The sequence below is a fragment of the Panulirus ornatus genome, chromosome 66 (genome assembly GCF_036320965.1).
Source record: "Panulirus ornatus isolate Po-2019 chromosome 66, ASM3632096v1, whole genome shotgun sequence".
NCBI lineage: Eukaryota > Metazoa > Arthropoda > Malacostraca > Decapoda > Palinuridae > Panulirus > Panulirus ornatus.
Genome location: NC_092289.1, coordinates 19,377,414 through 19,390,777, shown reverse-complemented (window position 1 = coordinate 19,390,777; position 13,364 = coordinate 19,377,414). Strand labels below are relative to the sequence as shown.

Below are 13,364 nucleotides of genomic sequence, written 5' to 3'. Positions count from 1 at the left end.
ATGCGCTTGAAGAATCAAAGGTTTGTCTGTAGGCGGCGGGGACGGAGGCAGCAGCAGAAGCAGGAGCATATATCCCTCCCCCCCAAAAAAAAGAGAAAAAGGAAAAAAAAAAAAAAAGAGTGACTCTTGAACAGAAACTGAGCAATGGCATTGATGGTCTTATGCTCTTCATCTCAAAGGATGGGGAGGGACGAAGGAGGGGGAGAAGAAGATGGAGAGGAGGAGGAGGAGGAGGAAGGAGAGGTGTTTGGTGGGTGGGAAGAAGGAAGGGAAGGAGGAGGAGGAGGAGGAGGAGGAGGAGGAAGGAGAAGTGTTGGGTGGGTGGACACCACATCAGGTGCACGGATGGTTAGAGACGAAGCGGAGAAAGTTGCGAGAATCGTGAAGGGAAAAGGAGAGGGAATGGAACTCTCCACACACACACACACACACACACACACACACACACCACACACACACACACACACACACACACACACACACACAACCACACACACACACACACACACACAACCACACACACACACACACACACACACACACACACACACACACACACACACACACACACACACACACACACACACACACACACACACACACACACACACACACACCACACACACACACACACACACACAACCACACACACACACATACACACACACAACCACACACACAAGGACAAGAAGAAAAAAATGGAGGAAAAGGATTTGCAAGAAGTCTTTGCTTTTGGTGAGAAAAGGGGTGTGGGGTGGCAGGCAAGGGGGGGGGGGGAGAGAGAGAGAGAGAGAGAGAGAGAGAGAGAGAGAGAGAGAGAGAGAGAGAGAGAGAGAGAGAGAGAGGAAATCCTGTCTCTCTCTCTCTCTCTCTCTCCTCACCATCCCCTTTGGGGGCCTGGGGCTCAGCTGGTCGGGCTCAGCTGGTCGGGCTCAGCTGGTCGAGGCCACGGAAGCTGATCAAGAGATACTGGTCGTGTCACCCACGTCTGGGCGGCCAATCAGCGACGGGCATGTACCGGATCAGGGCCGACCGGCCGACCGACCAGGTCGACCCAGGTCGACCCAGGTGGTGACATGATGCGCGCAACGCGTGACAGAAGAAGAAGAAGAAGAAGAAGAAGAAGAAGAAGAAGAAGAAGAAGAGAGGAAACAAGGAAAAAAAAAACCCTCGGATCCAGAGCCGGTGTGTGTGTGTGTGTGTGTGTGTGTGTGTGTGTGTGTGTGTGTGTGTGTGTGTACGTGTATAAGACAGTCCATACATCACCCGTATCCAATCATCCTCAAACTACCCTCTCAAACCCCCTGACACAAATCACAGATAAGTGCTGGTGGTAACAACCCAGCAGTCGACTACACTCCTCCGCCAACCCACCCACCTCTCCCTCCTAAACAACCCATCGCTTGCTACAACCAGCCTCCCACAACCTCACGCGATTGTCCTTCGTGCCGCCAGAGTACACGACGAAGAAAACAACAACAACAACAACAACAACCGTCTCTCTCTCTCTCTCTCTCTCTCTCTCTCTCTCTCTCTCTCTCTCTCTCTCTCTCTCACACACACAACACACACACACACACACACACACACGAATATTCGTGAATCATTTACGCGAATCTTTCGTCCTCTCTCTCTCTCTCTCTCTCTCTCTCTCTCTCTCTCTCTCTCTCTCTCGTCGATCGACAGTCACGCCATCTACGACAGGCGGTATCATCATCCCTTTAGCATTTTAATCTATTTCTTTATGATAATTCTATTGTGATGGATGATGGAGTACGATCCTACCTAATCTGGAAATGTGATACATATATACATAAGAAAGAAAGATAGAAGATAACTCAAGAAGATTATTGAGCATTGAGGGATTTTCTCATTTTTTTTTATCTTGTCTGAGATAAAAACGGAGGGAAAAAAATATTGGGAAAACATTAAAGGCACGCATTCTGCAAATATCGTCTTGAGATGACATGCGAAATGCAAGGACACAGACAGACAGACACACACACACACACACAGACACAAGCAGACACAGACACACAGACAGACAGACAGACAGATACACACACACACACACACACACACACACACACACACACACACACACACACATACGTTTGACTTAAATATAATGTACGTCCATTTTCCTCACAATGGTTCTGAAGATCAGATGTATTTATCTTTCTCTGCCACTTACACTACGATGATACGACCCTTGAGCACCACGGGGCGACCCTAGAGCACGACGGGACGACCCTTAGAGCACGACGAGACGACCCTTGAGCACGACCCTTCTGTGCGACAGGTCTGGTCTGAGGCCTTACACTCCAAAGGGCCGAGTCAAAGGCCAAAGGGGTCGTAAAGTCGTGGGCGAGGGTCGTAACCATCGTGGTGAAGGGGGTCGTGCCGTCGTGCCCAGGGGTCGTAACGTCGTGCTCAATGAGATTAAGGCGTGGGGGGGACCTGGGTCGTTGTGTGGCAAGAAATGATCATAATGTGAGAAAGATGGTCCAGCGCTGAACTACCCGCGCTTGATGGAACAACACACACACACACACACACACACACACACACACACACACCCAATTACCCTAAGACCACATCCTACGACAAAGGAAATCCCTCGCTGAAATCCACCTGCAACGCTATACATATATATCCTCCACATATGTAGGACCCGTCTGTCTGTGTAGCTTAGGAGAGAGAGAGAGCTTCTTTCTTTATTTGTAACACCAGAGAGCAACGTATTCGGCTCTGTGTCGCTCGGCTCTGTGTCGCATACCATTTCTGGGGTCGGCGTTCTTCTGGGTGTTTTAAGCGTCCCGTTGAACCCGACCTGTATGGTGGTCGCACTCAGGTCTCTCAAGACAGAGGAGCCTCATCTGAAACATTAACTGCTGGAGGTTAAAGTCCTCCTCCCTGTTATGTCATTTCTTTTTTTCTTTGCTACAGCGGCGATGGTTCAGCTCTGGCTGGCCTCATCTGTCTCGTGTCCGATATCTTATTTCTCTCCCTTCCATTTCCCTTCATCTTACTCTCTCTCTCTCTCTCTCTCTCTCTTTCTCGTATCCTTTCTAATCTTTGACTTCATTATCTCCCCTTTTCCTCTTGTATTCCACCCCTTCCTTCTTCTTATCGCCTTTTCCTCTTTATTCACCCTTTCTCCCTCTTAAACTTGCTATATCACCCATTCTAACCTCTTCCCTCCATCAACCTACCTACTCTTCTTTTATTCCCTCTCGCTCCCTCCCTCCTCGTCCATCTCCGCCTTCATCATCTCCCCCCCACACCTATCTTCCCTCCTCACAGCCGGGAGCCACCTTCGCCATCGACTGTCTTCCATAACGAGGGATTAAACTGATCACGACCACACACGTCCCCCGCGCAAGAGCAACACACACTCTCGCGGCTGCAATCAAGACCCTCGTTTCTCAACCTTCGGTGGGGGGTAAATCACAACGTTCGATCACCGGAAGAATGTATGGGTATTAGACAAATGGAGGGGGGGAAATCCTCTTCCTGGGATGTATATATAATATATATATACATCTATATACTGGGGGAAAAAACAAATGGCGGTTCTTCTTCTTCTTCTTCTTCTTCTTCTTCTTCTTCTTCTTCTTGTCTTCTGAAGGCGTGAGGCGTCTCTATTGTTTGGGCGACGTCATAATACACTCCGCCATTACGTAAACAAACCCCGAGTCGTTCTTTTAGGAAACAACCTCCCCAGACGCGCCTTCGTGACGTCACACCGTCCTCATCCATCGCGTATAGAGCGACCGGTCCAGATCGCTCTTTTAGCCAAAACCAGACACTTTCGCTCTTGCCTTATGAGGGAAGAGCGGTGGCGTTCCCAAGGCTTTGTGCTGGCTCCTACACGCTCATTCTTCATGTTTTCCAATCACCTTTTTTTTCTTCTTCTGACGGCGGATCGTAATCTTCCCATTGTCTCTCATGGATCGCCTTAAGAACCAGGACGCCGTCCTGTTGTGCGCGCGTGTGTGTGTTTGGGTGTTTATAGGTGGCGCTTCGCTGACGAGGAGGAGCAGTGGTGGACGAAGACGCAGGAAAATGGTTGTGTACTTACCTAATATTTGGCCGAACACTCCTCTTCCGTCCTCACCCATGCAGGCGGATCGGGCATCGAACGGGTTGGTGAACTGAACAAACGCGTATCCCTTATGCATGCTGATTCCTGCAGACGGCGGGAGAGAGAGGGGGAGAAAGAGAGATGACGTTAGTGGCTGGATGTGTCTCCTGTATGAGAGAGAGAGAGAGAGAGAGAGAGAGAGAGAGAGAGAGAGAGAGAGAGAGAGAGAGAGAGAGAGAGAGAGAGAGAGAGAGAGAGAGAGAAACATTTCGTATATAAGAAAACATCAATAGATAATATATATATATATATATATATATATATATATATATATATATATATATATATATATATATATATATATATATATATATATATATATTGGAAATGGAAATTACAAGAAAGAAGATTACATATTTCACCAAATAATTAATATCATCATAAATACACTTTAAATAATGACAACTTATAAACTAACACACAGAAAATAAGTAGAATTTCATACATATAATGATAGATTCATCATACATACAGGTAATTGTATCAGGAAACAAGGGAACACATCTTTCTTAGGGCTATCGACGTATCTATAGCCCCAGTCCCTTAGGCTAGGTCTCATATCTTAAGGGCTACAGACGCACCTAAAAAGACTGTAATCCCTAAGACAAGGTCCCTTTCTTAGGGGCTACAGACTGACCTTAAAAAACCCTTTAATCTCTGAAACTAGATCCCTTTCTTAGGGGCTACGGATGGACCTTAAAAAAACCCTTTAATCCCTGAGACAAGGTCCCTTTTTTAGGGGCTACAGACTGACCTTAAAAACCTTTAATCCCTAAGACAAGGCCCCTTTTTTAGGGGCTACAGACGGACTTTAAAAGACCTTTAATCCCTAAGAATAGGTCCCTATCTTAAGGTCTACAGACGGACCTTAAAAAATACTTTAATCCCTAAGACAAGGTCCCTTTTTTTAGGGGGGCTACAGACGGACCTTAAAAACCCACAATCCCTTAGACTAGGTCCCTATCTCAGGGGGCTACAGACAGACCTTAAAAAAATACTTTAATCCCTAAGACAAGGTCCATATCTTGGGGGGCTACAGACGGACTTAAATTAACCTTTAATCCCTGAGACAAAGTCCCCAGTCTCCCTCGTCGAGCAGATGTGAATCACTCGGGTGCGGTCGTTGCTGCGGGTCACACACGTGCGTGGCCAACATCCTTGTGTGACCCGTCAAGCTCACCGAGGCTAAACCCTGCAGGAGCAAACTGATTACTCTACACCGAGTCAGGATATGAAAATGATGAAGCCAAGAAAAAAAAAGAAGCAATGTAAGTCTTCGTGACTTAGTCATCAACCCGGAAGTCTGTCAAATTTGAATTAAAGAAATGAATATATATATATATATATATATATATATATATATATATATATATATATATATATATATATATATATATATATATATATATACATCATGTTCTACGTTAATTAGTATAAGAAACTTTACATGCCTCAGGAGGCATGCAACAGTCTAATAAACCTAATGATAATTCCCTGTGATGCTTGCTACTCTGCTGTAGAACGAGTAGACGAGTTCTTCAATAGACTGAAGAACACCTTGAACACCAGTCATGAACCAAATCTGTGAGAGATTCTACAGGAGAACTGTTATGTATGAGGTGTTCAGCAGTGATAGAGATTGACGAATTGTATCAGAAGGGGTACAGGGCCCATGTTTAACATTATCTGTAACATGATTATTTCTCCAGTGCACTTAAGGGGCAGATCTCCTCTTGATACCATCGTGTTGATCAAGGGTCGTACCGTCGTGCCCAAAGGTCGTACCGTGTTGATCAAGGGTCGTACCGTCGTGCTCAAGAGTCGTACCGTGTTGATCAAGGGTCGTACCGTCGTGCCCAAGGGTCGTACCGTGTTGATCAAGTGTCGTACCTAAGGGTCGTACCATCGTGCCCAAGGGCCGCACCGTCGTGCCCAAGGGTCGTACCGCGTTGATCAAGGGGTCGTACCGTACCGTCGTGTTCAAGGGCCGTAATATCGTGTGTATATAAAGACACATCCAGCCACTCTTTTTTCCCTTCTCTCATTTTCTCTCTGACTTTAGACCCCGGGATGAAACCATTCAGGCCCGAGGGCTGAGCCAGACAGTGGTATATGATGGCTTAGCCTTTGACCTGACCCTTAAAAAAAGAGAGATCAAAGACCCGTATGTTTCCCCAAGACGTCAGGCGCCAGAGTGAGGGAGGGGGGCCCTTGTGGTGGTGTGGGCTGTCGGGCCCCTTCTGGAACGTCAGGCGACAGACTGGGGGCCCACAGTGGTGTGGGTTGTCGGGTCCCTTATGGACGTCAAGAGCCAAAGTGAGAGAGGGGCGGCCCACCCTCTTGCTCAGCGTTTGACCGCTAAACAGCCAGTGCCAATCACCTGTGTAAACCACCAACCAAACCATGACCGTTTGAAAAACTCGTCCTAATAGAGTCGCTGACCTCGGACAACTTCAGAATATGGCGTCATCTGTCGTCAGTGTGATGAACTATGAACATACGAAGTTGTGGATGAAGAAGGAACAGCAGATGAAAAGAGAGATAAATAGAACAGAATCGACAGTGTAAAGGCCAAATACACATCCCGATGCGGTGAACAGAGAGATAAATAGAAGGGAATCGACAGTGTTAAGGCCGAGTATATATCCCGATGCGGTGAGAATAACGCAGAATGAATGAGAGATCTACCACCAACTGGACAGGAATTCTAAGTTAACCAAAAATCTCATTACAGATACACGATACAGGTAGACCAAACACAAAGCAAACAATACGACCCGACGCAGAGCAAACAATACAAAGCACAAGCACTCGGGAGACGCATAAAGATTGTCTATATGTAATGACAGGGTATTTGAGGTATGTCCATCATGGGGGATGCTGTAATTGACTAATGAGGTTATTACAGAAAGCTAATTACAGGTAATTAGGGTACAATGGCCTCCATGGATGTTGTTACGTTAAAATGTGGTGGTGGTGGTGGTGGCGGTGTGGGAGTTGGTGGGGGTGGTTGGTTTGATAGTGGTGGAGAGGGTCGTTTGAGGGTGGTGGAGTGGTGATTTAAAAGTGGTGGAGAAGGGTCGTTCGAGGGTGGTGGAAGGTTACACACACACACACAGACACACACACACACACACACACACACACACACACACACGTGTGTGTGTACATACCTACCTATGAGTAAAGACAAGGTACACATTTGTACAAGGTTAAGAGACGGGACAACACGAGTGTACAACTCTCCCTGTAACACACAGACAGTAATCACACAGACACACGTCACTGCAGTAGCATTAAGTACACAGACATTAATACCCTGCAACCAGCCATCACTAATCTCACTGTATCCGACTTGATCTCTTCTTAGTGTTGTGATGCAGTGCCGCCAGGGACCCGTTGTATGATTCATTATGCTGTAGCCTCCCTCGTCGGCTGACTGTAACCCGATGTATTATACATTAGCCCCTTCTCGGATATATATAACTGTCTCCTGCTTTATCATACAGCTGTGCCCCCAGATAACTGCCTTCCCCCCCTAGAGACGTATTACAGAGTTCTCCCCCCAAGTTAAATGCCCCCAGAGTCATTACAGAGTTCTCCCCCAGTTAAATGCCCCCCAGAGTTATTACAGAGTTCTCCCCTAACTAAATTCCCCAGGACTTACTACACAGTCGTCGCCCCCTCCCCCCCCCCCACTTAAATGCCGTCCGATTTACTCTACAGTGGTTCCCTCACCATTAGGCAACTGTCCCTCTGATCCATTATACAGTGGTCTCTTCCCCCTCCCAGCCAAACACTCCTCTTGTACAAAATCAGGGCTTTACATATTCATAAATCTGCTCATCTCTCGACCCATCTGCCTAAATCTATGTAGGCTCGCGTGTACACACGAGAGAGAGAGAGAGAGAGAGAGAGAGAGAGAGAGAGAGAGAGAGAGAGAGAGAGAGAGAGAGAGAGAGAGAGAGAGAGAGAGAGAGAGAGAGAGAGAGAGAGGCAGGGCCCAGTCATTCATATACCATCATTATACAGAAGCAATATCCTCCCGCTTTTTTCCCTTCCGCTCGGAAGAACGACACAAAGGACTTTGACTAACGTCTTGCAGAGAATCCATGCCCGCCGCCGCCTCGCTAACTGATAAGAGCAACACCTGTCACGTCGACCAGGTTTGATGAGTCTGTCTAACATAGCGAAATGGCCTGCCAGGTCGCGCCCGTGTTGACACGCCTACAATATATTGCTACGGTAATGTCTCCCGATGGGCCTCTGCGGGGCACTTGATACTCTGTCTTGGAGTATTAAGCTCAGAGTTTTTGGAGAGGTATGTTTATATTGGGAGGGAGGTTGGAGGTGAGGGGGGTGTCTTAATGGGAACTAGATAGCAAAGTGGGGGAGACCCGTCCTCGGTTTTCCATACCGGGAAGGTTTAAATCGAGCGCTACGGTGCACAGACCTTTGAGCACGACGGGACGACCCCACGACGGTGGCCTGCCTAGCTTTTGGATCATGGACCGTATCGTTGTGCTCGTGGTGAGAGTCGAGGAGGAGGGGTGGGGGTGTATGGTGGACCCTGTTTAACCACAACGAGACAATGTCAATCACTATGAACCACCGGAGGCCCGGAGGCTAACGAAGGGATGTGCTCAACCTTGAGCTACTGTGTTGACACAGACTTAACCCAGGATATGTTGTTGTTTGTACAGGATTAGTGCTGGAAGTTCAAGGGTGTTCTGTGAGGGAGGGGGTGGTGGTGTGGTAGTGGTGGTGATGTGGTGTGTGGTGGCTGGTGCTGAAGGCGGCGTAGTGACGATGATGGTGCTGTAGTGATGATGATGATGATAATGGCCTTTTGTAGTGAAGATGATGGTGGCCTTTGTAGTGAAGATGATGGTGGCCTTTGTAGTGAAGATGATGGTGGCCTTTGTAGTGAAGATGATGGTGGCCTTTGTAGTGAAGATGATGGTGGCCTTTGTAGTGAAGATGATGGTGTGGTCAAGAGGAGAAAAGTACAGTCAACACAGACTGGTTTGTAATGCGGTCCTGGTGGTGATTCTTGGCCTGTCATGTACCCGTCTTTAACCTTGGTGTTCGGAGTCATCACTCCACAGCTGATCCTGGGACACACACGATTCCCTGGTGATAATTAGCCATCGACGAAACCATTAGGCGAGACAGCTCGTACCGAAAGTAAATCCGGATTGGTGTCATTCTTTCCGTGGAACTTTTCTGTTGTTGCTGAAGAAGTTAAGTTGAGTACCCGCGGTAAATTCTCTTCGGTCTGGGACTTACGACCGTGGGAGAGTTGTGGATTGATTTTGGGGTCGGTGTCTTAACCCCTTAGTCATGAGGGGACGACCCCTGAACACGACAGTACGACCGTTGGCAAAGGCTATCCATACCCAGAGGGTCGTACAGTCGTGCTTAAGAACAATTGTATACCGTCGTGCACAAGGGCCCGTCGCACATAGTCGTGCACAAGGACCGTCGTGCACCGTCGTGCACAAGGGCCCGTTGTATACCGTCGTGCACAAGGGTCGTCGTTTACCGTCGTGCGTAAAACTCCGTAATATACCGTCGTGCACAAGGGTCCGTCGTGCACCGTCGTGCACAAGGGCCCGTTGTATACCGTCGTGCACAAGGGTCGTTGTATACCGTCGTGCACAAGGGTCGTTGTATACCGTCGTGCACAAGGACCCGTCGTGCACCGTCGTGCACAAGGGCCCGTCGTGCACCGTCGTTCTCAAGAGGTTGTACACCACCTTCGTGCTCTGGGTGGTTGATATACATATCTAATAATCTTTCAAAGGGTTTAAATTTACAGTCTAGCGTGTGTGTGTGTGTGTGTGTGTGTGTGTGTGTCTCTCTCTCTCTCTTGTGGTAGACTTGAGACGTGTCTTCTTCGCGTGTAGATTACGAGCTGCAGCTCGCAATAATTTCCCCCCAAGGCATCGTAATCCTACATGTCGCTTTCATGCCATATCAATTTAGTTTTATCATTTTTTTTTTAGAGAGAGAGATTTTAAAACAAGTCGTCCGTTCTGGCGTTTTACCGAGTCCATGTGAGGGGGTCATTGCATATTGCCTCCTTCCCGATGTTGGCAACTGATTTACTACAGATAAACCGAGATGGTTCTTAATGAGGTTAATGGGTCGTAATGATAGAGATGGAGGTATCTACATCTCTCATATCTAAGAGAACGGTTTGCTAGATAACGACCCATCACAGTAGTTATAGGTAATTAGTAGATGCGATAAAAAAAAATTATGTGTGCATGTATCTTTATAATGCAGAGCATAATGGTAATTAGCAGAAGTGCCTCTCCCAGAGTTCGTCGTCCCCATTACCCCATTACAGGCAGGGGGCACTGTTATTGACCTGGGTGTCACGCATCCTTACCCCCCAATATGGACGGGGCACCATTATTGACCCGGGCGTCACACCCCCATTCTAACCCTTACCACAAGTGAACCACCAATATTGACCCGGGCGTCACACCCACATCCCAACCCCCTACCACAAATGGGCCACCAATATTGACCCGGGCGTCACACCCACATCCCAACCCCCTACCACAAATGGGCCACCAATATTGACCCGGGCGTCACACCCACATCCCAACCCCCTACCACAAATGGGCCACCAATATTGACCCTGGGGGGGCCACCCATCACTCTGGGTGAAGGCAGGAGGCGCACTTGACGAATGGTCCCACAAACACAATTCGTCCCTTTGTAATGTCTTCGTGGAAGGAAGGTGTTCCGTCACCCCCTCGCTGTTCATTTCATGTAGTGGTCGTCCACTCGTCCCTCATGGCATTGCTTCTCATGGCATTAATCCATTAATCCCAGGCGAAAGCTCCTTCTTCCCCCCCCTTCCCCCTCTCCCCCTCCCCACTGGAACTACTAATTTCTTTAAAAGTTGGAACACAAGACTCACGAATTGTTCTGCTGACTCTCTCGCTCGCTCTCTCTCTCTCTCTCAAATGGCCTTGGAGTATATAACCCCGACGGACTTAATGACGCTCAAACCCTCCCCTTCCCTCCCCCTCCTCCCTTCCCCTCCAAAGAAGATTAAAAGTTCCTTTGAAAAGCAACAACCGAAAAGAAAAAAAAAAAAATTCCCTGAACGTAAATACGAAACTTTTGATCGTTCGTTCGTTCTGGGAGGGGGGTGGGGATGGGGGAAGGAGGGGGAGGGGGAAGGAGGGGAAGGAGGGGAAGGAGGGGAATGAGGGGGGAGGGGGGAAGGAGGGGGAGGGAGGGGGAAGGAGGGGGGGAGTCGCATAGTGTCGTAAGTTTTTTTTTGTCTTAGTTCGAACTGATGGTTTTATCGACTCGAGTCATGAGTGTGTGGCGGGGTGGCGACGAGAATGGATGAAGGCAGCAAGTATGAATATGTACATGTGTATATATGAATATGTCTGTGTATGTATATGTATGTATACATTGAAATGCATAGGTATGTATACATGTGCGTGTGTGGGCGTTTATGTACATACATGTGTATGTCGGTGGGTTGAGCTATTCTTTCGACTGTTTCCTTGCCCAACCTCGCTGACGCGGGAGACGGCGATCAAGAATAATAAAACAATTATATATATATATATATATATATATATATATATATATATATATATATATATATATATATATATAGAGAGAGAGAGAGAGAGAGAGAGAGAGAGAGAGAGAGAGAGAGAGAGAGAGAGTGAGTTGGTGGTCGAGTGTTTCGCTGGTGTGCGCTAAGTGGAGCACGAAGGTTCGTTCCCCTGGTGTGTGAGCCCTCCTGACGACGCCCTCGCCTCTTGCCCTGAGCTGGGCCGGGTGGTATGCAGGAGCGTCCTTGTGGCTAAGGATTACTGCGTTACCAGTCAGAGTTCCTTGACACGAACGGTAAACTCGCAAGGTACGAGGGTTCGACTCTGAGGCACGACGGCACGACCCTTGGGCACGACGGTACGACTTGAGAACGGCAGTACGACCCTTGGGCACGAGGGTAAGACTGTTGGACACGACGGTACGACTGTTGGGCAGGATGGTACAACCTGAGTACGGCAGTACGACCCTTGGGCACGAGGGTACGACTGTTGGGCACGACGTTGCGACTGTTGAGCACGGAGGTGCGACCCTTGGGCACGACGGCACGACTTGGGCACGGCGGTACGACCCTTGGGCACGACGGAAGGAAGTTTGAACATGAGCCGTAGGCACGAATTCACGACGCTTGGATAAAGCCTTTGATTTGGACCTTTGAAGGACGAGGTCAAAGGTCAGGCCATCGTAAACGAAGGTCGTAATCACGTTCTTTTAAGGTCAAGTCGAAGGCGAGGCTATTATATACCCGAGGGTCGTCCCGCTATACTCAAGGGTCAAGGGTCATCTCTTCGTACTCAAAACACTGAAGATCTTGAGCGCGAAGTCTATCAACATAATGTTCGCAGATACACAAAATTCACTAAGATGGAAATACAATAAATACAACTACAACACCTAGAGACAAATACGGGTATATCTACAGCATTTATAATACAGTATATACATTGCCGCAATAAATCCCACGACCCAGCATTTCAGATCCAATAATTTTGGCGTAAGCTGTGAACAGGGAAATAAAAAAACGCAACATCGATCACACAATGAAGACCGTAGCACAACGTGACATGATATTATCAATCATACGCAAAAAAGCCTTGGAGACATTCCAGCTTTCAGCAAATGCGTCGCAAGTACGAACTAGAATACAGAATATATATATATATATATATATATATATATATATATATATATATATATATATATATATATATATATATATATATATATATATCTATATATATATATATATATATATATATATATATATATATATATATATATATATATATATATATATATATATAAAGGGAGCTGTGGTTTCGGTGCATTACACATGACAGCTAGAGAATGAATGTGAACGAATGTGGCCTTCGTTGTCTTTTCCTAGCGCTACCTTGCGCGCGCCCCGGGGAGAGGGAGGGGGGTTGGTGCTATTTCATGTGTGGCGGGTTGGCGACGGGAATAAATGAAGACAACAAGTATAAATATGTACATGTGTATATATGTATACGTCTGTGTATGTATATGTATGTATACGTTCAAATGTATAGGGATGTATATGTGCGTGTGTGGGCGTTTATGTATATACATGTACATAATCTTTCCCGACTGCAAGCGTGAA

At 47.3% G+C, this 13,364-nt stretch overlaps 1 protein-coding gene across 9 annotated transcripts in view; it reads right to left on the bottom strand.

Annotated features, from left to right (window-relative positions):
• LOC139746895 (uncharacterized) overlaps positions 1-13,364 on the bottom strand; it is a 589,528-nt gene that overhangs the window by 236,124 nt on the left and 340,040 nt on the right. For all 9 annotated transcript variants that reach the window (XM_071658564.1, XM_071658571.1, XM_071658563.1 and 6 more), the window contains one exon: positions 4,085-4,192. In XM_071658564.1, coding sequence (XP_071514665.1) covers positions 4,085-4,192 — 108 coding nt within the window. The remainder of the gene's footprint in view (positions 1-4,084; positions 4,193-13,364) is intronic.